This window comes from Westerdykella ornata (genome assembly GCF_010094085.1).
Source record: "Westerdykella ornata strain CBS 379.55 unplaced genomic scaffold EI97scaffold_26, whole genome shotgun sequence".
Classification (NCBI taxonomy): domain Eukaryota; kingdom Fungi; phylum Ascomycota; class Dothideomycetes; order Pleosporales; family Sporormiaceae; genus Westerdykella; species Westerdykella ornata.
In genome coordinates, this window is record NW_022986876.1 from 247126 (window position 1) to 270167 (window position 23042).

Genomic DNA, 23042 nt, shown 5'->3' on the forward strand with positions numbered 1-23042 from the left:
CCAATTGACAGAAAGGTACCTATGTATATCCCCCCAATCACGGTCCACACGTCTAGAAAGCCTCCACGCCCACTCCCTCAAGACTCTTCAGCCACCCCTTCACCTTGAAATCTAGACGACTTCTCAGCCATTGTCAATACCACAATCCACTCAAGTGGAGCGCGAACTTACGAGCTTGCGTCTTCTCAACCTCCATCTCCTCCATCTCCTCGTCATCGAGCTCCTCGTCACCCTCACCCTCGTCGCTGACGCCGCCGCCGTGGTACTTCGCCTGCGCATCCTGAACGGCAGCTTCCAGCTCGCTGATCAACTGCTCAGAAGGCAGGACGTCGTCCTCGCCGTTTCCGTTGCCGTCGCCGTTGATCTCGTGCTGCGTGCTCTCGATGAGGTTTTCCTTCTTGACGGCAGCGGCTTTCTTGGTGGTGCGAGCGCGTTTAGGCTTGGGCTTGTCGTCCTGCTTCTTGACGTCCAGGCTCTTGTTCCCTCCGTCGTTATCGGTCTCCTCGTCGGCACTTCCCATGTCTTTACCCTTGCCCGTCGCTTTGCCTTTGGCATCGGCACGCTTCCTCTTGGACCTTGCAGCCGCGCCGGAGGACTTGCCATTGGTAGCTGAGGCGGAAGCTGGCGGGACGGCAGTACCGCTCTCGAAGGCTTGTTTCATGCGCGAATAGCGCTTCGAGGCTGCCCCGGGAGTGGTGTTGCATTTCTCGGCGATGAGGTTCCAGTCGAGCGGCTGTGATGTCAAAGTCAGGATTTTGGATACAGGAAAATTGCGGAAGGAAATGGGAATAATATAGCTATGAGAGATGAACCGTCAAGACGAGGGCAGCCGGAATGGGAGCGGGAAAATTCGAAGATGACCTGGAAAACAAGAGCGGGATATCAAACGGACGAAAAGTACCTACCTTATCACGCGAACTGTGCTTCACGCACAGCCATAGCAGCTGTTGAGCTGAGGGCCCGGGGTTCTTGCCTTGCTCCAGGGCTTGCTTGAGGCGGGACCAGCGCTTCTTGACGGCTCCGATCTTGAGGGGTGCGAGGTCTGCGGTGACGGCCGACCAGTCGATCTATTTCGGATTTAGCTACAGGTGTGAGGAGTGGGAGCGGGTACTTACGGTAGGCGTACCTCCAGCCGTGAGCACGAGGTACAGGTACTGAACGTTTTCCTCCTCCGTCGGCATTGTTGAAGGTAGTAGTGATGGAGACGGTGAGGCTCAGTTCAAAGAAGGGTAGAAGTGCAGAGAAGGTCGCAAGTTGTTGTCGTCGTTGGCTGCTCGGACTGGGAGGGAAAAGAAGTCTCGCAGATGGAGGCGGGGGACGGGACTTATCTGGCTCGCGGGGAGCTGTGGACGGTGAAGCGAGGTGACAGACGACGCGTGGACGGGAGCGGTGAGGCGGCGTTTTGATTGGGAGGAAGGGATTGAAGAAGGCTGTTTCACTTTCACTTTGCGTTGAGGGTGTGTGGGCGACGGTGGAGGTGGAGTGACGGGGTGAGAGTTGACGCGTAAAGGATTATGACATAAGGACTACTGAAGGCAGTCATGGCGGTGAGTAGATAGTGAATATCTGGCTGAGTGCTGTTGCGATTGCTGTTGGGACTGCTGTTGGCGCGATACATTGAGTTTGGGTGTCGAGGAAGCCCGTGTGCTAAAGCGTATTTCTGGCTGAGTTACCACGGGGATGACGGAAAATGGCGCTCCGTTCGAGCAGATGCAATGAGCTGAACTTCCTACTGAGAGTAATAGGCCATAGCCAAGACGCTTGACGAGACATACTGAAGCTCTATATCATAAGATTTATCCCCCTCGTATTGGAACGTCACTGTTCTTGTCACCTCTGGACTAGGTGAACACAACAATACTCTATCGAAATCCAAAGTGGTAACAAACTTTGTGTTCTGGTACAGTCAAGAACATTAGGGTGGAAACCGCCACGCCCGCAAGCCGTTGACAGAAAAATGTGATCTGAGATGGGACAATACAGCTTGTGAATAGCAGTTAGCGAGGTAACGGCGCAGTAGCTCTTTTACTACAATATAATGAGCAGATCAAGGACGCAAACAGTACGGACTCATTTTTGAACACCCTATCTTCCCTTAACACGAATCAAGCACAGGATCTTTCCAGAATAGGGCGTCACTGTTCTCCGCCGCCCCATGGTATCGCCGACCAAGACCAAACGCCTACGCTATGCATGGAAAATAACACACTCGAAGAAGTACCCCTGGATCTCTTTCAACCATGCCCCACGGATGGCGTTGTCCAAATGAAAGAAACTAACAGGACCCACAAATTCCTGTCTGCGTATTGCGAGTGATGGTTTTCCTGACCAACGGCTGTGACACCATTTCTCAGAAGACCGGTGAATGGGAGAAAACGATTCCACTATACCAAGTCGTGTTCGAGATTTGGCTCATCCGCTCATCTCGACGTCTTGTTGCGGCCCATCTTTGGCGTTGGCTCCGTCTCCTGCGCCAGATTGAGGTTGTTGACTTGCGAACCTTGCCTGGATCGATTCAAGAAGCACCTCCTTTAATACGGCCAGATTTCCCAGGGCTGCGTATGTAGCTCCTTCGACAAGATCATCAGGGCTAACTCCCACATTGCCCTTCATCCATATCTCCGTGATCTCGTCGCGTCCGGCGAGATAGCCCACAGCACAAGCGGCGATAATATCCTCATGCTCCGCCGGCGACGGATCTAGAACCTTGAGCACCTCCGTCTCTTCTCCATTCTTCGACTCCGGATTCGGCACAATGGCTGCCACACCTCCAGACACGAGATCCACACAGTCAATCCCCGCATCTGCTATCGCCGCGCTGGCAACTGTGATGCACCCTGCTAATACATTCAACAGGCCCCAGCCACTTCCTTCTCCTTTCCCACCGTCTCCCCAGAACCCATCTTCGTCTGCTTCCAGGATCGTAAGGACGACTTCTACGCCGCTCTTGGGCCACCGTTCTCCTATTATGACACCCCGTAACGCTGCCTCCACATGTACTCCCAAGTCCCGCTCAATTGAGTCCCGAATATATCCTCTCCGGATCCGGGTCGCGAATGGTGCAAACTTGACGGTCGTTGTTAGGAGGAGTGTTGGGGAGAAAGGTGCACTGCGGGGGAGGGGTTTGGGGCCTTGTATGCTGGCTACAATTTTCAGGGAGGATGTAGGTGGGATGAGAGACTTTGGTGAGGGTGAGATGTCTGAGGGGATTTCGTAGTAGGCTGAGCCGGAGGCGGAGGGAATGATTGATGTTTGAAGGACTGAAGTTGTAAGTGAAGGGTTTCTTAGATATTAGTTTGAAGAACAGTACGAAGTCCCTAGGACAGCCATGAACAATTTGCAGCGTATGGGAAACCTCAATTTGCTCAATATGCGGTAGTTCTTTACACTTACAGATTTTGCGGAGGTCATTTGGGGCCCTCGTCCTAGCTGGTCGCAGCGACTGCAAATACCCCTGTTCCTTCACCGTCCTCGCAAACACCGGTGCAGACGTGCCACCACTCGGAGCATTAATCCTCCTCCTATCCGTATTCATTGCCATGGTAATGTGTGCTGGAGCTCGTTTTTGCAACACTTTGCGAGCAAGATACACCCCAAGTTGGAGCTAGCTAGCTTGTCTGACTAAGCGCCAAGATTCCGCCCAAGATCTCTTCAAAATTAATTTCCATCGCAGTTTCTCCGACTGCACTCACTCCCCATGAAGACGGCGCTACGAGGTATGTGATGGATTCCTTCCGCTTTTACGTTTTCTATGATTGATATCTATCTGAATTTGTTCCGGCGATTCATAATGAGCACTCGAACAACATGCACCACCGTCTGATATTTGTTTTTGGCTTGAGCTTTGCTGGGTACAATCGCATAGCCGTTCACTGACAGCTTCTATAGGGCTTCCGATGACTACGCAGAGGAGATGTTGATCTCGAGAAACCTCGTCCCCGTGTCGGGTTGTTGAACACCTGCGAGAATATGCTTGGAATTGTTAAGGATATACCGGCTCCCCTCAGGGAGGGATTTCCCTCGGATTCATTGCGACTGTAGCTTCGGAATGACGGCTGCAACGCTGTTCGAGCACGGAATTAGAGGATGAACTAACAAACGCAGTTGGCTAATCTCTTCCGTCTTTGATCTGTAAGTTGACATGGTTCTTGAAATTCCGGTCGAGTTATATGATGTGTGTATTTCTTTTCAGTTCTGCTACTGAACTCCTTTGAAGACAACTTATACCAGCTTACCATTGTCTGATAACGTTTTCACATTGCATTCTTCTTAAGCACCGTTTAAAGAGGGACGTGCTGATCATTTCCAGGTAATATGGAAGCCATCTCACATGTCTAAGCGGACAAGAACTCCTGTAGGTAGGCTTATCATTTTCTTTCCCTCCGCCAGGATGAAAACACAGTTATATCCATTCAACGAGCTTCGCTTCCTGGGTCACCCTCCCACACTCTACCAGCCTCGGCTGGGAGGACGAGTTGTGGAGTTGTGCCGAGATCTATCTCGCGTGTGATTGTGGTCTTCGTGCCAAAGGATGGAGCAGTCCGTTTTGGACCGTTGCAACCCGAGGCCAGGCGGCAAAGCATGACTAAATCGGCTGTTCTGAGCACCGCAGTCGAGTTCCTATGAATCCTGATACCATTCATGGGATACATGCTGACTCGAAGTAGGACTTGCGTCCAATATTGGAATCGTGGTGAGCGACTTAAAACCATGGCGTGTATGGCTAGACAAGAGATGATACCAATATGATTCTGTTGCTACATTACCTTTTCCCTGTGTCACTGTGAAAGAACTTCCAATCGCTTAACACCAATTGCATCGCAACCCTGATTCGCACATGTACACAGTACACAGTCAGCGTCACCCTGGGCCATGTCATCACAGGCGCTCTCCCTTTGAGGAGCCAAGGCGCACGCTAATTTTGGGAATGCGGCAGCGCAAGAGTTCTTTCAAGTTTACGAAGTTCCCTGAAATGATTGTTAACCCAGACCGAACCTTGGCTTTTTCCGTGCGGCGTGAATACGGCATACTATTTACCAGATATCGCATGGGGGACGTTCAACGGTGGCCTTAACTTTTCGTACATCCAGCACCGAGGAGGATCCCCGCCAAGCCTTGACCATCGTACATCCCAATCTACCAACGACGCCCACACGCAGCGCTGTAACCACAGAACATATCCCCTCCTCGCTCTCGAGCAGCCTTTGCTGCAAGGCCTCTCACGTCTCTTCGCCGCCGAAATCGCCACAGTTTTCCCCTTCCGCACTACAGCGCAACGCCCTGGAGCTCCGTCGCCTCACAGGAGGTTGAGGGTGGTCGGGGTTGCTCAAGGGATATTTGACCTCTGACAGTCCTTCGTTCGCAAGCTCTGCATGCTGCCCTTGCATGCTTCATCGCCCAAGGGGAAAATGCATCGCCATGCCTATTCCAGCGGGCATGCGGCATATCCGTCCATGAGCGGCACTTTCTCCATCCAACCTCACACGTACGTCTACTCGAAACGCGTAGCGCCTCGTTACCCTATTCTTGCTCTCCTGTGCTTCATGTCCATAGCTGTTGGCCACACGATGCTAATTCCCACTGTTGCTGCAGATTCCAGCCGCGGTCACCGCCCTCCCTACGATTCCGCCGACAATTAATACAGCGACTCCTCCTAGCCGGCTCCCTCTTCTTCCTCTGTTTCTTCTACTTTGTCCCTGATCTGCGCCCCAATCTTGGATTCAGCCCCTTGAGCCTTTTCACCTCCAACGAAGATACCCAGCTCGAGACTGTGAGATACTATGACTTGAACAATGTGCAAGGAACCGCAAGGGGTTGGGAGAGGGAAGAGAGGATACTCCTATGCGCTCCTTTGCGAGACGCCGCACCACATCTGGACATGTTCTTCAGCCACCTGAAGAACCTGACATACCCTCACAACCTGATTGACTTGGCATTCCTGGTGGGAGATTCCAAGGACAACACGCTCACGAAATTGTCGGACAAGCTTGCTGAGCTGCAAGCGGATCCCGACCCGCGGCAGCACTTTGGAGAAATCTCGATCATGGAGAAGGATTTCGGGCAGAAGGTCAACCAGGACGTCGAGAGTAGGCACGGTTTTGCTGCCCAAGCAGGCCGTCGCAAGTCTATGGCTCAGGCTCGTAATTGGCTCTTGAGCGCGGCACTGCGACCTACGCACAGCTGGGTGTATTGGAGAGATGTCGACGTGGAAACTGCGCCTACCACTATTTTGGAAGACCTGATGAGGCATAACAAAGACGTTATTGTTCCAAGTACGTATATTTTGCCTTATATCAGGAGACGTGACTGACATATTTGGAGACGTTTGGCGGCCTCTTCCCGACTGGCTTGGAGGCGAACAACCGTACGATCTGAACTCGTGGCAGGAGTCGGACACAGCTCTTGCATTGGCGGATACCCTTGATGAGGACGCAGTCATCGTGGAAGGATACGCAGAGTACGCCACTTGGCGCCCGCATCTCGCATACCTTCGAGACCCTTATGGCGACCCAGACATGGAAATGGAAATTGACGGTGTTGGAGGTGTCAGTATCCTGGCCAAAGCTAGGGTGTTCCGTTCTGGAGTCCATTTTCCCGCCTTCAGCTTCGAGAAACACGCGGAGACGGAAGGTTTTGGAAAGGTCAGATAATCCCTGCGGTCGACTTACTATCAAAACTAACTTCAGATTCAGATGGCCAAACGTATGAAATTCTCCGTTGTTGGTCTTCCTCATTACACCATCTGGCATCTGTACGAACCTAGTGTTGATGATATTCGCCACATGGAAGAGATGGAGAAAGAGCGCAAAGCCAAAGAAAAGGAGGAGCAAGCGAAGAAGGAACGTGAGGAGAAGCTCAAGGACACATTCGACTCAAAGTCAGGTGACTGGGAGAAAGAAAAGGCGGCTGTGCAGGACATGGTTCGCAAGGCGAAGGAGGAAAGCAAAGAGAAAGAGAAGCCTGCTGCTGAATTGACCAAAAATGAGGCACAGGCCGCAGTGCAACCAAACAAGGACCAGAAAATCCAAGAGGCTCGTGGCGAGGACGAGAAACCGAAGCCGCAGCCGGCGCAGTGAGTGTCACCACGCTCAGAAGGACACTGCGGATGACGGGTCGAACAGACCGAAGAACTGATAGGCATGGGTTGGACTAAGGGCTAAGTAACAACGACCATGATGAACGCGTTTCCAGAGCTGTATCAACCTTCCCTGCATACAACTGCTCGCGTGAGAGTATTTGGCTTCGTATTGAGCTAAACGCATGCTCTATATACGGAGAATCATCAGACGGGGACTTCTCCGCCGATCTCTTGGGCTACTGGGTTACGAGAATTACCAAGATCCGTTCCCACACTTAACTGTTGGCGTTGAAGGCTTGGGTGCTTGTACATAGATTTCTTGCATCGAAACATTGGGCGTGATCCACAAAGAGGATTTGCTCTTGTACCAATATTACTCTTTCACTTTGTTGTTTCATCGTCTTGGAGAAACATGTTCATCTCGGAAATATATTATGCTATTATATGCATGGACTTTTGGACCGCGATGTGAGATCGGCCAGCGCCAGGGTGGCTTCTAGCAAACGAATTCAACGTCGAGTCTTGGCGGCCAGCTTCCACTTCAAGAAATCGCAACTTGTGCTCTACTCTTCGATCACGCCTAGTATACCCAGCCGATAGCCCCTCGCCAGGCAGACACTCAACGGACAGTATGTGCTTCGTTCCTGGAGCCTGCTGATGTGGACATGTTGCCTTTCCAATCCCCTCGGACTACTTAAGAACTCCCTAACTCGACCAGTCCCACCTCCCTCGAACCGACCTACGCAACATGTCTTCCGGCGGCAATGAGCACACGTCCGATGAGCCACATAATATTACCGCTGTGGAATATGGTCCGCGACCCATATCTGTTGCCGTCAATCCGGTAGCGCTCGTGGTTGCAGAATGCATTACCGTCACGTCTGCTATGCGGAAGCATGCCCGCTGGGCTCACTCTTCCGTCGCAGCTATACTGGGCGGACCCTCGCACCAAACCCCGTCCATACACAAGCGGGACCGCACAGGACAAGGTCTGGCGAGCTCAGGAGACCAGGATGAAGCTGTTGCGAATCGATGGGGTCTCAGAGGGAAGAAGGGCAAGAGCCTGCAAGACAACCCCTTTATGGCGGCCTTTGCGCGTCTGCGGAGTGATCTAAAGGGGTGCAAAGGTATGTAAATCATTTGTGTATAGCTATAGCAAAAGCTAAAATCCTGGATAGATATCAAGAAGTTCGATACCCCCGCCATGCTTCACCCCTTTCTCCAAGTGATTCGGTCCTCGTCGACTTCCGCGCCCATAACCTCTCTTGCCTTGATCGCAATCACCAAATTTCTGGCATACAACGTAATAGGACGTGACTCCCCACGTCTGCCCGAAGCTATGCAGCAGCTGTCGTCAGCCATTACCCATTGCAGATTCGAAGCTAGCGACTCCAATTCGGACGAGGTGGTCCTCCTACGGATATTGCGGCTCATGGAAAACATGATTGCTGGCCCAGGAGGGGAGGTTCTGGGGGACGAGAGCGTCTGTGAGATGATGGAGACTGGACTTAGTATGTGCTGTCAAGCAAGATTAACCGAGATATTGAGACGCTCGGCGGAGATCGCAATGGTATCAATGTGCCAGGTGATATTCAGGCGACTGAAGACTCTAGAGTTGGAGGCTCCGGAGGAACTGGAAGCTATGGAACAGGAGCTGGAAGATGAGGACAGGAAGGATGCTGTTCGAATGGATCCATCTACAAGCGTGGACAGCGATGGAACCTCGACTTCTACGAAGGTAGAGGATCTTCAACGACAGAGCGAATCTGAGAGGGGTATAGAAGACAACGAGGGTAATGCGCCCGTTCCAGCGAGCAGTACAGTGGACCTTCCAGCGACAGCGGAATCTCAGCAGCCTGCCGAGATCAAGCCATATTCTCTCCCTTCCATCCGAGAACTATTCCGAGTATTGGTGGATTTGTTGGATCCCCACGATAGACAGCATACAGACACGATGCGGGTGATGGCACTGCGGATAGTGGATGTAGCTCTTGAGGTTGCTGGGCCGTCCATAGCCAGCCACCCAAGCCTCGCGAACCTTGCTAAAGACACTTTATGCCGGCATCTATTCCAACTGGTGCGCTCGGATAACATGGCTATTCTGAACGAGTCTCTCCGCGTTGCAGGGACACTCCTTGCAACCTGTCGAAATGTGCTCAAACTACAGCAGGAGCTGTATCTCTCCTATTTGATAGCATGCCTCTTCCCGAAGGTCGAAATACCCTTGGAACCGGGCATTGACCCATCATTATACGAAGGTGTTCCTACAGCACCGAGCTTATCCAAACCTGCACCTTCGCAACAGTCGAGTGCTAGCGGGCGGTCTACGCCTGTTCCTGTCAAGGACCGCCAGAAGCTGGGCCTGGAAGGAGGATCACGGAAACCGGACGCGAGGGAAGCTATGGTGGAAAACCTGGGCGGTTTGGTCAGGATTCCATCCTTCATGGCTGAGCTGTTTGTCAATTACGATTGCGAGATTGACCGCGTTGACCTTTGCACGGATATTGTTGGGTTGTTGTCTCGGAACGCTTTCCCCGATTCCGCCACTTGGAGTACTGTCAATGTTCCTCCGCTGTGCCTGGATGCCCTTCTCGGGTTCGTCCAGTCAATTGCCGACAGGTTGGAGGATGAGCCGGTGACAGAAGGCTTTCCCAGTCCCGACTTGTTAAGAGAGCAACGTGCGAGGAAGAAGGTCATCATTCGAGGAGCTACCAAATTCAACGAGAATCCCAAAGCCGGAATCGCGTTTCTCGCATCTCAAGGCATCATCAGGGACCCAGATGACCCGAAATGCGTCGCTGAATTTGTACGAGGGACAACGCGTGTTGATAAGAAGGTGCTGGGCGAGTTCATCTCGAAGAGGGCGAACGAATCTATTCTCAGCGCTTTCATCGGCCAGTTCGATTTCCAAGGACTGCGTGTAGACGAAGCGCTCCGACAACTCCTGCACTCATTCCGGTTGCCTGGTGAATCGCAGCTCATCGAAAGGATCGTCACCGAGTTTTCCGAGCAGTACTTCAACAAGGCCCAACCGGAGGGCATTGCAAACAAGGATGCGATCTTCGTCCTCACATATGCTGTTATCATGCTGAACACCGATCAGCACAATCCCAATTTGAAGGGAGCAAAGCGTATGGCACTGGAAGACTTTGCTAAGAATCTCAGGGGTGTCAATGATGGGAAGGACTTCGATCCTGAGTACCTAGAAGCCATCTATAATTCTATCAAAACACGGGAGATCATCCTTCCGGAGGAGCACGATAATAAGCACGCCTATGACCACGCTTGGAAGGATCTACTGGTGAAGGTCCAGTCAGCCTCTGATCTTGTTATATGCGAGACCAACATCTTCGACGCGGATATGTTTGCTGCAACCTGGAAACCCATAGTGGCTACCTTGGCGTACGTCTTCATGTCAGCCACCGATGATGCCGTCTTCTCCCGTGTGGTTACTGGATTCGACCAGTGTGCTCAGATAGCCGCCAAGTACGGATTGAGCGATGCACTAGATCGCATCATTTCCTGCTTGTCATTTATAAGCACGCTCGCACCGGAAATACCGCCGAGCACAGCTTTGAACACGGAAGTGCAGGTTGATAAGAAGAGCGTCATGGTTAGCGAGACGGCGGTGCGGTTTGGTCGGGATGGCAGAGCTCAACTCGCCACCGTTGTACTCTTCCAGGTCATCAAGGGAAATGAAGCATCAATACGAGACGGCTGGAACCATGTGAGTTGCTGCTCAAGTGCTCCCTGTAGGCTTTTGCTGACAATACTAGCTTATTCATATCATGATCAACCTCTTCGTCAACTCTTTGATACCCCCTTATTTCCTGTCATTCCAGAAAACCCTAGCCTTGCCACCAATACCCTTACAGAGTCCTGCTCAGGTCATCGATCGAGCCGAACGTCCGGCCGACACGGGCATCTTCTCGGCGCTGACATCTTACGTCTCTAGCTTTGCGAACGATGAGCCGCCGGAGCCTTCAGATCAGGAGATCGAGTACACTCTATGCACGGTGGATACGGTGAAGGAGTGCCACTTTGAAGACATTCTTGCGAACATCAGTCAACTTCCGGTGGAGTCGTTGAGGTCACTTCTGATGTCCCTGCTTGCTCAGATACCGGAAGACGGCTCACCAAGGGTGATTGCCGTCAAGCCGGATTTACCGCCCGCGACTGCGAGGATTAACAGTTCAAAATCGAAGCTGAACCGGCCTACGTACGACCCAAGCCTGGTATTTGTGCTGGAACTGGCGACTGTGCTAGCGTTGCGAGACGAGGAGACTGTAAGGGAGCTTGCTAAAGAGGTTGTGGACGCCTTGGGCGCTGTGATCAGGGATGCCCAGAATGTGCATCCTGTCGTGATTGCGCGCTCTGTATATTATTTACTGAGCCTCTTGAAGGCCAGCAACGTAAGTCGTTGTTCATCTCTAGGGGCTCGAATGTTGCTGACCCCTCTAGGATTTCGACTTCATTCGCGCGCCGGTGTTGTTACATACGATCTCGAAATTCGACTCGGACTTACTCAAGCAATGCGCGCAGCCACTTCTCAAGGGCTTGTCGGATTGCTGCAGAGGGCCCAGCGGACTACGCTCAGAGCTAGCGAGCTCTCCGGACTTCTGGATTATTCTTTCTCAGCTATCCTCGGTGCCTGAAGCGGCTGGCGATGTGTTCCAGCTAGTCGAAGACCTTACCACTTCGGCGCAACCTGGAATCACCGCGGATAACTATGAAGCGGCCATTTCGCTTTTGAATGAGTTTGCTACTGCGGCACAGGTGGGAGCGATTGAGGAACAGAGGCATGACCACGCCGTTAGGCGGGGTAAGGCGCCGCCTAAGTCTAAGAAACCTGAGTATGTGCATATGCCTTTCCATGAGACCTTGGCTGATTTCTATAGGAGCAACGAGATCGTTGTTCGCGGCAGCAAGGCCATGACTATCGTTTACCAAATGTCGGATAGGGTTCCCAAGTTTATCGAGTCGTCGCATCTGGAGGCATCTGAAGGTATCATGTGCCCACTCCCATCACAGCGCATATGCTAATGGAAGCAGCATGGACGGCATATTGGTCGCCGATACTCAAGACGTTGACGCATCAGTGCCTCAATCCGTGTCGCGAGATTCGCGCACAGGCATTTAGCTCACTGCAGCGAACTCTGCTCTCAAACGACCTTGTGTCGCGAGCCCACAAGGAATGGGTTGCGATATTCACCGAGGTGCTCTTCCCACTGATCACCGAGCTCCTGAAGCCGGAGGTGTACCAGTCGGATCCAATGGGGATGAGTGAAACGAGGGTGCGGGCAGCAACACTCCTCTCCAAAGTGTTCTTGCACTATCTCGTGATGCTTTCGGAGAGCGAGGATCTACTGGATCTGTGGCTCAAGATCATTACCATTATGGACCGCCTCATTAATAGCGGTCAAGGAGACAACTTGGTACGCTCTCCGTTTTTGTATATGCGCCACTGGAATGCGCCTTCTTGCTAACATTGACCCAGGAGGAAGCCGTATCCGAGAATCTCAAAAACATGCTCCTCGTCATGTCGAGTGGCGGCTATCTCGCGCCGCCGGACGAGAAACCCGAGCAGGAGCAACTGTGGAGCGAGACGTGGAAACGTATCAATAGGTTCTTGCCGAACTTTTACGCAGAACTCTTCCCGGAGGAGGCGAAGAAGCCCAAGGCGGAGAGGAGGTCGAAGGAGATGAAGCAGAAACAGGAGGATGGGAAGGCGGTGCCTGAGGGACAGGGACCGGCAGAGGAGGGGAGGGCGTCCCCATTGCCGACAGGGTAGGAAGTTGTCTAGGCGTGGTGATGCGTGGTGTTATTGCATTGTATTCGTTAGCGGTGAACAGCGTGAAGACTTCCTCTAACACGGTACATACCAATCCACCTGGTCTAGCCGTCTGTGCGGTACCTGGCACGTATTACTGAGGCCACTTGAATGTCCTCTCCTCTAGTCTACATACAGCGTGAAGAATCCAAGTTGCTGCAATGTCGCAAATAACCTATGTTGAGCTTAAGCGACATGTCCCTGAAGGAGTCGAGCGGATCATTGCGCATGCACCAGTGGGAACATCTCGTGCTCAGTCCGCTGTCGAAGCTGAAAGAGCCGTTGGCGTGGTCCTATGTTCTTGTAGTGGATGCGCTCGACGAGTGTGAGGACGACAACAGGATCAAAACAATCTGCAGCTTTTAGCTGAAGTTCGTTCGCTAGAGAGGGTACGGCTGCGGGTGTTCCTAATGAGCAGGCCTAAGGTTCCAATCCAGTACGGTTTCCTCCAGATTCTACTGTGGTAAATGAAGAGCACCAGGACTTTGCGCTGCACAACATATCACCGTCGATCGTTGACTATAACATTACCCTTTTTCTAGGACATAACCTTCGTCTTATTGCACAGGAACGTAACGTGTCTGCTGATTGGCCGGGCCCTAGAATTATTGCTGGTCCTGCGCGCGTGTGGCCTGTTTATCTAGGTCGCAACCGCCTGTCGACGCATCCGCAATAGGAAGAGGTTCGCTATTCAGAGACTACAGGCTATCCTTGCAAGCGATAATGGCGTTAGCGTAGCTCTAGAGAAGCACCTCAATAACATGTATGTCACCGTGCTCAAGAATTTGGTCTCTCTAGACTATTTAGATGAAGAGAAAGAAGAGCATTGTGAGACGTAGAGGTACATCCTTAGAAGCGTAGTAGTACTATTCTCTACGTTGTATGCAACGTCTTTAGACACATTGCTCTACACAGAGAGGTAGAGGAGACGCTAGAAGACCTTTACGCTATCCTAGATATCCCTAAGGACTAAAGCTAACCCCTTCGCCTATACTATCCCTTGTTCCTCGACTTCCTCCTTTGTAAGGACTGATGCAGCGATGCTTCTGGGTGGACGAGAAGCAAGCAAATGGAAATCTAGCGAATAAATGCATCCAGCTGATGTCGAGGTGTCTCAAGCAAGACATATGTGGTGTCACCAACCCTGGCGTACCTGTGTCGGCCGTGTCGACGCATCACATAGGGCAGTGTTTGCCTCTGGAGCTGCAGTATGCATGTCTGTATTGGATACAGCATTTGCAGAGCAGTAGCGATAAGTTGAGAGACGTTAACAACGTGCATACCTTTTTAATGGAGCACTTTCTGCACTGGCTAGAGGCGCTGAGCTAGATAGGTAAGGTGTCTGAAGGGATTCATGCCACTAGCTTACTAGAGTTTATCGCCAAGGTAATCATATCTACAGCATGTAAGAAACTGTCTGCTTATAGTTGCGTACGCTAGCGACTCACTAATCTTAAACGCATTCGTCAACGACATAAAGCGGTTTGCACTGTACAGCTGCTTAGCAATTGAGCTTGCGCCATTGCAGATGTACTGCAGTGCCCTTGTATTTGCACTATGCAAGAGCATAGTAAAGAGGGAATTTATAAAAGTATTATCTCCATAGGTGAAGTGACCGCCTAAGGTAGAAGAGGATTAGAATACGTGCCTGCAGAGGCTCGAGGGCTACAGCGATTCGGTCTTGTCGGTGGCCTTCTCCCACGACTCGACCCGGCTGGCCTCGGCCTCGGGCGACAAGACCGTCAAGGTCTAGGATGCGAGCAGCGGCGCGTGCCTGCAGACGCTCGAGAGCCATAGTGGTGATCTTAGGTCGGTATTAGATCTCATACCAAGAGCTACCCCATACAGGTGCATAGCTTTGAGTTCAGATAGAGTATGGATAACAGTTAGATCGGAGAATCTATTATGACTACCATCAGAGTATCGGCCGTCCTCGTCTACTATTTCGGGGAGGCATATTGGCATTGGTGCTGTATCTGGAAGGGTGCGGATGTCCACAAAACATTGATATAGGTACGTTTCCCTATCTTCTCTCGACTCATATGATCTTCATAACCTTCTTAGAAGCAAACTTCTCCCAAGCTGCCCATGCACGATGATCCGCCGGCGCTGGCTCGTAATCGAAATCAGAATCGGTTGTGTAGAATGACTCCACCTTCACTGGTGCGCTTGCCTCGTCACAAGCATATCCAACTCTCTCATAGACCTCGTCGCCCAACTGATGCCCTTCCATCTTCTTCAACAGCAACCCTGAAAGAGAGTGTTCGCCATCTGAAATGAGCAGGAATCTGAGCCTCTCTCTGTGCTTAAGCGCCCGTGGATCCATCTCTGTGTCAGGATAGACTCTGACTTGAGACCTAAAGCCCGCTTGCCGTTGAAAGCGGGCCTGGAGGTTTGGCTCAATACTCACAAACGAATTCTCTGGGCTGAGCAATCCGTTGTACCAGACTGGTACACATAGACCTGAGACTTCGATGTAGCTATGTTCTGTGACTGGCCCGTATGGATTTCCTCCTACTGGTTCGCAGACAATGTCGACGACCTCAAAACTGTTGGCAATTCCGGGATTGGCCGGAGCATATTCCACAGGTGCATTCAGCGATGCCCACGACCAAGACGGTGCGTACGGACGTGGAAGTAGGCCTTTTTTGTCCTTCTCCGATCCAGAAGGCACATGCCAAAGTAAATCCTGTGCCAAGGTTGACTTCCAGAGCCCAGAGACGTACTCGTCACCGAGTCGTGATCCCTTTGCGAGCGTAGACACAAGTCCAGAGAGCGCGGGCAGCCTATCCTCGGACACTGTCAATGACATCCAGGTGTACTCTTTGACAATCCTTGGCCATTCATTCTTGCCGAGAGCGCCTTTCAGACGGGCATCTCCGCGACGAGAACGTTTGGAGTCTGCGCAGCATTCGCAACTGATGCAGTTGCGGCATTCCCAGCCAAGTTCAAATTTACCGAAATGCAGCGTCCTGGACGCTAGTATCCGTTCCTGCATCACCCATCCTCGAGTTGAGAGACGAGACGTCGGCGCACCTGTGATGATTTGCAGGTAGCTTGGGGTGTCTTCTTCTGGTTCCGGGGGAGCCAGAGCCATGATATTTTCGCTGTGCCAGCCATGGATCGGTAACTGGCGCATCAGAGACCCCTTTTCACGAACAGAGATTGTTCCATTCGCAGACTGAGAAGTAGCTGTCGGGTTGTCAAATGGCACGGAAACACAGACACCAGGTCGCCTCGCCGGGGCGGAAAGAAATCCTGTGTTACAGTCTTGTGCGGCATCTGCTGAAATAGTGAAGTAGGCAGATTCGTAGATTGTTCCCATCCTGCTGGCTTCGTGCACCCAGTCGTCATGCGAATCTTGTACGATGCATAAGGAGTCGATCCATAAATACTCGATTCCAAGTGCTCGGGTGACCTGAATAGCATCTTGAAAGGTTTGGGGAAGACTGAGAAGGGGAATGCTGTCGACTCGCATAGGAAGAGTCGCAGTCGTAGTCAAGACTGGTGATGATCCACCCCAGCAGTGACTGAGAGCAACGAATAGACCCTTTTCGTCATGCTTGGAGATGTGTAATCTAGGCGTTGAGTACTGGTTTCCGACCCAAATTACTCTTGTTGGCAAAAGTGATGCTTCATTGTTGATGACGCACTTATCATGCGATATATTACAGGTGGCCAGCCATTTTTGGATGAGTTCGATGCAACTGCTCGATATTCCATTCTCTGCGATTTGACGTGCGCCGCCGATTCTCCCAAACTTTGGTGTTGCTCCTAGTAATCTTTTAGCTGATGTTCATAGACATGAAACGATGATTGGTGTCACACCTGGATCAAGAAAAAACTGCAACCTCATCTTTCGGACTTTCTCGTCAAAAGGGAGGAGATCGGCCCTCATCACTCCACCGAACTCAATGTCCAAGACTACAAGCGTTTCGAACAGCTCCAGATGTCTTTCGCCGACCAGTGCAACCAATGCTCGCCAAAGCACATCGCAAAGCTGGCATGGCGCCCGAGGTAAAGCCACCTGCCGATCACGAAGTGGCCTTACTTGTGGTCTCAGCTCCCAGAGTAAGTAGCGCAATTCCTTGCCTGGCTGATCGATCTGTTTACATAGCCCGCAAAGCATGTTGTGTGCTGGTGACTCTGCGATAGAAGCTTGAGAGGAGAACTCGATTTCAGCTAGAGACTGTGAGGATGTAGCAGGGCGTTGTCGAGATTTATACGGATTATAACACTATACGACCAACCTTGAGTAGTTTGATGTTTCGTTTAGCAATTCGGAGGCCAGCCACAGGAAGTCTTACTAAGGCTTCTGCCTTGAGAAAAAGTCAGTGTTATCGACATGGCTGATGAGGGGGCTGATGAGGGGCCTGATGAGAGGGCTGATGAGGGTCCACACGTAATCGGCTTGCGGACGTCAGCAGCAGCTTTCTTTTGCACCCTCCACCTCCAAACGACATGCATTATTCCGCCCAAGGCAATCACTTCTACACCCGCACAAAACAACCCTGGAATCGAAAGATTCAACCAATCTGACCGCAAATTTCGTTCCTCAAGGCTTCTCTAGGCGAACCGCGCCCAGCGGTTTGCGTCTTCCTGTCTAGGGGTGCGCAAAAACCACTAGTTTAGTGAAGGCCAATCCCATGACTCCGCCTCTCGAAGAGTGGCCTCACTGAGCTCCTCCAACCCCTTCTCCGCCGCAACCATATTCTCTGGCACCGTGTTTCCGATGATATCTCTTTCCCGCACTTTCGACAGGAGCATTATGCCGTCGAGCGATCGACTCCGTGACAGCTGTACATACAGACCATCCTCGCATCATTCAATCAAAGGGCACGGCCAAAGATGGTCTCCTGGAGTTTGCTCCAGATGGTAATCTGCACGACTACCTCACCGCTCACTCAGAGGCCTCTCTCGAGCGACGCTTATCTTGGTGTATGTATACAGGCTACCGAAGCCGTAGCCTACATCCACTCGAATCGAGTCCTCCACTGCGATCTCCGCGCCGATAACGTTCCTGCTTGATGCGAATCTCGACCTCAAGCTCACCGAACTTCCAGGGCCAGCATTGCTCTACCGTAGGCGAGGTCCTCCTAGACGGCCTCTGTCTCGAATCCACCAAGGCATACCTACACGGCAAACCAATCGATCACGCAAGCATACAGGCGGATCCCTTCGCCCTCGAAAGTACCCTCTACTTTCTCATGACGGGCCACGAAATCTTCCCGGATTTGGACCTTCCTCTCGGGCAGCAGATGTCCTAGTACGTATTAATATCCTGTCAAGGGAAACTTGTTGTAGGATGCTTAGGGATGCTTACAGAGAATCTCAATAATACTCCGTACTGTAGGTACTACCCGTACCATCTATATTTATCATACGGCAGTAAAAATATTCAGTACAGTACTGCGTCAACTGTATCCACCTACCTAAAAGGAATGGGTTGAAGCAGCACAGCCTTGTCAGGTGCGCCCCGCCCCTGACGGGCGGAGATTGCCCCGTTTTTAAAAACTGGGCCGAGGATCGTCCCGCGCCGAGCAAAACTGGCCAACAATCTCCCTCAGTCCAGCCTGCGACTCCACAATCGCTCCCTCCCCGTCACCACCTGTCGCAGGCATTACACACTCGTTCTTCCTTTTGTTTGCAGGAACACGTCTATACCTGCAGTCCTTCTTTCCTGCTGTTCTCTACACTCGCTCTGGCCTACATACTTCTACCTTCTTCCTGCCCTTCTCAGACCCGTATTTACCGCGACTGATTGATCCATCCCCTTTTCTCGGCCGGCAGCCCTATCAACGTCAGGTACCCCACTGATCAGCGACCCCATTGTGACGCCTGTTGCTACTGTAAGACGTGAATTGCAGTCGCCATGCCTTCAGTACGTCGCCCAACCCACTATCGATTTTCTCGAGAGATCTCTAACATGGCTCCCAGCTCACGCGCTCCCTCCTCCTTCTCCCTACCCTCTTCTCCACCCTCTCCCTCGCCGTCCGCCCCGTCGAAGTCCGCGGCCAGGAGTTCGTCGACACAGTCACCAACAAACGCCTCATGATCCTGGGCGTTGACTACCAGCCCGGCGGTCAAGGCGGTTACAAACCCCAGGAAGGTCGCGACCCCCTCTCCGACGCCTCCACCTGCCTCCGCGACGCTGCTCTCCTGCAGCGCCTGGGTGTCAACACCATTCGCGTGTACAATCTCGATCCCACGCTCAATCACGACGAGTGCGCTAGCATCTTCAATGCCGTGGGCATCTATATGATCATCGATGTGAATAGTCCGTTTGGAGGCGAGAGTCTCAATCGTGCCAAACCCGCGAGCAGTTATCATAAGGGGTACTTGGGGAGGATCTTTGGGATCGTGGAGAATTTCAAGGGCTACCCGAATACGTTGGCTTTCTTTGCGGCCAATGAGGTGATTAATGATGTGGGAAGCGCAAAAGAGAATCCGCCGTATATCAGGGTGAGTGTTGGAGTGATTGCGTTGCGTGGGGGCATAGTTGCTGACATGTTGCAGGCTGTTCAACGCGATATGAAGAACTATATCGCGAAGCACGCGGATCGCGCTATCCCCGTGGGATATTCAGCGGCAGATGTTCGCCCCATCCTCGAGGATAACTGGAAGTACTTCGAGTGCGCGATTGATGGGAAGGATGATAAGTCCAGGTCGGACTTCTTCGGCCTCAACTCGTACTCCTGGTGCGGCGGTGACGCGACGTTCCAGACTGCTGGTAAGTTGATGACTCTGTCAACCATACCTGGCCATAGCTGACAGATTCAGGTTACGACGTTCTTACCGAGACATTCGGGAACAGCACCATTCCTGTTTTCTTCTCCGAGTATGGCTGCAACGAAGTGAAGCCTCGCGTGTTCAACGAGGTGCAGGCGCTATACGGCAAGCAGATGACGGCTCTGAGCGGCGGTCTCGTCTACGAGTACTCTCAGGAAACCTCCGACTTCGGCCTGGTGGAAATTGGAGACGACGGCAGCGTGAAGCTCCGCACCGACTATGATAACCTCATCGGACAGTACAACAAGATCGATCTTGCGCTCCTCCAATCCACCGACCCCTCAGCCACGAACCGCAACCCGCCCAAGTGCTCCTCCGACTTGATCTCCGATTCCGGCTTCTCGAAAGACTTCAAGATCCCCAACCCACCAGAGGGCGTCGACGACCTCATCAATAACGGGGTCCCGAACCCGGTGCGTGGCAAAATCGTGCCAGTCAAGGAGACCAAGGTCTCCCAGAAGGTTTACGACAGCAAGGGCAATGAGGTCACGAATCTGGCTATTCGCCCCTTGGCAAACGACGACTCCAACGTCCCGGGTGGTGAAAATGGGACCCCGACAGGGGCGGCGGGCGCGCAGGCGAGCAAGAAGGGGAGCGCTAGTACGTTGAGCGTGCAGGGCGCGGCGAGCTTGTCGTTATTCACCCTGTTCTTGCTTGTGCTGACGTTCGCTTGAAAGGCTGTAGCTTCGACTCGCGAGCCTGCGGCGCCGGCGATGCACATGGAGGGCATTAGGACGGAGAAAGGCGCTGCGAGGACTGTACAGGCGATGGTATGGTGCGGCCCTGCTGTGCAAGGTCTACATTTGCGAGTCTCTGAGTGGTGGAGACGAGGAGAACGGTTTTGTATCATACCCCCATTTTTCCTTTTTCGGTGCAGATAATGTCTAGGATGCGATGTTCTGACGGCAGTCGTCTTTCAGCGTGTCCATAGCTTGAAGGTGGGTGGCCAACCCGTGCATATATGCATAATGCTTTTGAGCAATGTCGCATCATACAGATGTTGGATTGGATGTCGTAAACGACTCTGGAGAGGCTTGTTTCTTTGCTTTTGGTACTACGGGGAGGGTTGGTGAGCGCTTCCAGAGGGGCTGTATTGTTTGTAGTTGGAGTATCGAGATAGCGTGAAACATCTTAGCTACGTGTAGGATCTTGAGCTGGAACGTATGCCAGAGTGTTTTTTAGGGGGGTGCCTTGTAAAGAGTGAGATCTGCCTGTCTCATGGGCTTGAGTGCTGCGTTGGGTTTAGAACCGATTCTGCCTTGCTGAGAGTCCGTAAAAGGATCAAATGTGCTTTGTGAAGCTGCTGTGTTCGTTGTAGTTGAGGGATATAACTCTTTCAAGCGTCTCCAGCTCGTTAATTATAAGATGAAGTAGCCATAGAGCTTCAAGCTTAATTTGTCTCCGAGAAACGATCTTTGATCTTTTTTCGGTTGTCAGCCGCTACTTCCGGATTGAAGGCGACCAGGTTGTTAGCTCGATGTCTGAGTTCGGTCTCGAGGACAATGTACGCCCTACGCCCTACCCTTTTACATGCATCTCTCGTGCGTAGTCCGATTCGAGGCGGAACATGACTAATCATGACATCTGCGGGGAGATTCCGTTCGCACGACGGACGGGGTAGCTTCGGGCATCTTCGGAGTTTAGCAGCCCTCCATATTTATCACCATCTGCAGCTCTCATTGCGTGATGCCCTCTTCTCACCCTACTCCTACATTTCGATTGAATGTCCCTCTTGACATTGAGTGTGATATCTTCGCCCCGTCTTACTATAACGAGATCAATTGCTCGTGCACGCTTGGTTACTGTACAGAGGCATCTGCTTCCGAGGGTTCCGAAGTATACAACCGTAGGGAATCACGTATCGGGAAACATGGCGACCAGCGTACCGAAGACGATGAAGGGCGTGTGGATCGAAAAGAACGGTGGGATAGAGGAACTGCAATATCGCACCGATATACCCGTGCCTGAGCCAAAGGAGGGACAAGTATTAGTCAAGAACGAATTCATCGGCATCAATTACATCGACACGTACGTCCCCTTCCCCTTCCCCTTCCCCTTCCCCTTCCCCTTCCCCTTCCCCGATCCCCTACCTCCCCCACTCAAGACACACAGCACGAGAGAACAACACTAAAAGTCCACGACACAGCTACTTCCGCACCGGCCTCTACCCGGCCCCGCACTTCCCCTACATCCTCGGCCGCGAAGGCGCCGGCACCATCGCGGCCACAGGCCCCAACACCCCCTCGGACCTCGTCCCAGGCACCCGCGTAGCCTACATGGCCCAGACCGCCTACGCAGAGTACACGGTAGCAGAAGCCAACTCGACGGTGCCGCTGCCGGAGTCCATCGACACGAAGACGGCCGCCGCGGCTCTGATCCAGGCGCTCACGGCGCTGACGCTGATCCGCGAGTCGCACCCTGTGAAGAAGGGGGATTGGGTGCTCGTGACGGCTGCGGCGGGCGGCGTGGGGCTCTGGCTGTGCCAGCTCCTGCGGGCGGTGGGCGCGCGCACGATCGCGACGGCGTCGACGGAGGAGAAGCGTCAGTTAGCGAAGGCGAATGGCGCCGAGGTTACGGTCGAGTATCATGAGGAGGACAGGGACAAGTTTGTGAAGGAGGTGCTGGAGATTACGGGCGGTGAGGGCGTGCATGTGGTGTTTGATAGTGTGGGCAAGGCGACGTTCGATGCGGTGCTGGCGACGGTGAGGCGGAAGGGGAGTTTGGTCAGCTTTGGGAATGCGAGTGGTGCCGTGACGGGGTTTGCGTTGGGGTGAGTACTTGCACTTTTTTTTCTCCCTCTCTTCCTTTTGCACCCCGGATTATGTCATCCCTTCAGGGGTTACTACCAAACCACCGACCTCTCAGAAGCTTGCTTGCAAAGCACAAACTAACCAATACCAGCCGCCTAGCCCCCAAGAACATCAAGCTCCTCCGCCCGACGCTTTTTGGCTACATCGCCTCGCGCGAGGAGCTGCTGCCATATGCAGACGAGCTGTGGAACCTCATCACCAAGGACAACCTCACTGTCCGCATCCATGAGGTGTATCCGCTCGAGGACGTGCAGCGCGCGACTAGGGATATCGAAAGCAGGAAGACGACGGGGAAGTTGTTGCTGAAGCCTTGACGGGTCTGAGGAGTGTGTGGGGTTGGAGAAGATAGAGAGGGGGCTGTACTGGGTCAATGTGGCGCTCTCAGATGAAGTCCATTTATATGGGATGACTATGATTTAAAGCTACCATTTAGTGCGAGCAATGACATTGAAAGCCGAGTTTATATGATACATAAGAAAAAAAAGTAGAAAAGGGAAACGGTGAAAGTAGATGCAACGACAAGCAATGAACCACA

At 52.5% G+C, this 23042-nt stretch overlaps 7 protein-coding genes across 7 annotated transcripts; 4 read left to right on the top strand and 3 right to left on the bottom strand.

Annotated features, from left to right (window-relative positions):
* Nucleotides 1-52: 52 nt before the first annotated feature.
* Nucleotides 53-1548, bottom strand: EI97DRAFT_480598 (uncharacterized protein; the record flags this gene model as incomplete). Its single annotated transcript, XM_033802026.1, has 4 exons — nucleotides 1116-1548; nucleotides 906-1067; nucleotides 172-733; nucleotides 53-111 (listed from the first exon to the last, which is right to left on the bottom strand). Exons 1-4 carry the CDS (start codon nucleotides 1179-1181, stop codon nucleotides 53-55), a joined length of 849 nt encoding a protein of 282 aa, XP_033651123.1. The 5' UTR covers nucleotides 1182-1548.
* Nucleotides 1549-1976: 428 nt separating this feature from the next.
* EI97DRAFT_404138 (uncharacterized protein) lies at nucleotides 1977-3568 on the bottom strand. The gene is made up of 2 exons (XM_033796528.1): nucleotides 3394-3568; nucleotides 1977-3260 (listed from the first exon to the last, which is right to left on the bottom strand). Exons 1-2 carry the CDS (start codon nucleotides 3539-3541, stop codon nucleotides 2413-2415), a joined length of 996 nt encoding a protein of 331 aa, XP_033651124.1. The 5' UTR covers nucleotides 3542-3568; the 3' UTR covers nucleotides 1977-2412.
* A 1375-nt stretch (nucleotides 3569-4943) lies between these two features.
* EI97DRAFT_404140 (Anp1-domain-containing protein) lies at nucleotides 4944-7522 on the top strand. The gene is made up of 4 exons (XM_033796529.1): nucleotides 4944-5485; nucleotides 5593-6272; nucleotides 6322-6641; nucleotides 6693-7522. The coding sequence occupies exons 1-4, from the start codon at nucleotides 5373-5375 to the stop codon at nucleotides 7074-7076; spliced, it is 1497 nt and encodes a 498-aa protein (XP_033651125.1). The 5' UTR covers nucleotides 4944-5372; the 3' UTR covers nucleotides 7077-7522.
* Nucleotides 7523-7600: 78 nt separating this feature from the next.
* Nucleotides 7601-13058, top strand: EI97DRAFT_404145 (Sec7-domain-containing protein). The gene is made up of 7 exons (XM_033796530.1): nucleotides 7601-8205; nucleotides 8257-10805; nucleotides 10855-11490; nucleotides 11540-11931; nucleotides 11977-12083; nucleotides 12131-12513; nucleotides 12576-13058. Exons 1-7 carry the CDS (start codon nucleotides 7827-7829, stop codon nucleotides 12867-12869), a joined length of 4740 nt encoding a protein of 1579 aa, XP_033651126.1. The 5' UTR covers nucleotides 7601-7826; the 3' UTR covers nucleotides 12870-13058.
* Nucleotides 13059-14817: 1759 nt separating this feature from the next.
* EI97DRAFT_404147 (HET-domain-containing protein) lies at nucleotides 14818-17302 on the bottom strand. Its single transcript, XM_033796531.1, has 2 exons — nucleotides 16737-17302; nucleotides 14818-16682 (listed from the first exon to the last, which is right to left on the bottom strand). The coding sequence occupies exons 1-2, from the start codon at nucleotides 17035-17037 to the stop codon at nucleotides 14947-14949; spliced, it is 2037 nt and encodes a 678-aa protein (XP_033651127.1). The 5' UTR covers nucleotides 17038-17302; the 3' UTR covers nucleotides 14818-14946.
* Nucleotides 17303-18780: 1478 nt separating this feature from the next.
* EI97DRAFT_452320 (uncharacterized protein) lies at nucleotides 18781-21015 on the top strand (the record flags this gene model as incomplete). Its single annotated transcript, XM_033800404.1, has 6 exons — nucleotides 18781-18789; nucleotides 18846-19370; nucleotides 19425-19638; nucleotides 19683-20297; nucleotides 20442-20467; nucleotides 20977-21015. 6 exons carry the CDS (start codon nucleotides 18781-18783, stop codon nucleotides 21013-21015), a joined length of 1428 nt encoding a protein of 475 aa, XP_033651128.1.
* A 343-nt stretch (nucleotides 21016-21358) lies between these two features.
* Nucleotides 21359-23018, top strand: EI97DRAFT_436011 (NAD(P)-binding protein). The gene is made up of 3 exons (XM_033799003.1): nucleotides 21359-21725; nucleotides 21844-22467; nucleotides 22599-23018. The coding sequence occupies exons 1-3, from the start codon at nucleotides 21568-21570 to the stop codon at nucleotides 22819-22821; spliced, it is 1005 nt and encodes a 334-aa protein (XP_033651129.1). The 5' UTR covers nucleotides 21359-21567; the 3' UTR covers nucleotides 22822-23018.
* Nucleotides 23019-23042: the final 24 nt, after the last annotated feature.

Coding starts and splice junctions, on each gene's coding strand:
- EI97DRAFT_404138 (XM_033796528.1), bottom strand. CDS start 3,541: ATGGCAATGAATACGGATAGGAGGAGGATTAATGCTCCGAGTGGTGGC. Junction 3,261..3,393: donor AAATGACCTCCGCAAAATCT/GTAAGTGTAAAG, acceptor TTACAACTTCAG/TCCTTCAAACATCAATCATT.
- EI97DRAFT_404140 (XM_033796529.1), top strand. CDS start 5,373: ATGCTGCCCTTGCATGCTTCATCGCCCAAGGGGAAAATGCATCGCCAT. Junction 5,486..5,592: donor TTCTCCATCCAACCTCACAC/GTACGTCTACTC, acceptor CTGTTGCTGCAG/ATTCCAGCCGCGGTCACCGC. Junction 6,273..6,321: donor CAAAGACGTTATTGTTCCAA/GTACGTATATTT, acceptor ACATATTTGGAG/ACGTTTGGCGGCCTCTTCCC.
- EI97DRAFT_404145 (XM_033796530.1), top strand. CDS start 7,827: ATGTCTTCCGGCGGCAATGAGCACACGTCCGATGAGCCACATAATATT. Junction 11,491..11,539: donor GCCTCTTGAAGGCCAGCAAC/GTAAGTCGTTGT, acceptor TGACCCCTCTAG/GATTTCGACTTCATTCGCGC. Junction 11,932..11,976: donor CCTAAGTCTAAGAAACCTGA/GTATGTGCATAT, acceptor TGATTTCTATAG/GAGCAACGAGATCGTTGTTC.
- EI97DRAFT_404147 (XM_033796531.1), bottom strand. CDS start 17,037: ATGCTTTGCGGGCTATGTAAACAGATCGATCAGCCAGGCAAGGAATTG. Junction 16,683..16,736: donor GCAGTTTTTTCTTGATCCAG/GTGTGACACCAA, acceptor AAAGATTACTAG/GAGCAACACCAAAGTTTGGG.
- EI97DRAFT_436011 (XM_033799003.1), top strand. CDS start 21,568: ATGGCGACCAGCGTACCGAAGACGATGAAGGGCGTGTGGATCGAAAAG. Junction 21,726..21,843: donor GGCATCAATTACATCGACAC/GTACGTCCCCTT, acceptor TCCACGACACAG/CTACTTCCGCACCGGCCTCT. Junction 22,468..22,598: donor GTGACGGGGTTTGCGTTGGG/GTGAGTACTTGC, acceptor AACCAATACCAG/CCGCCTAGCCCCCAAGAACA.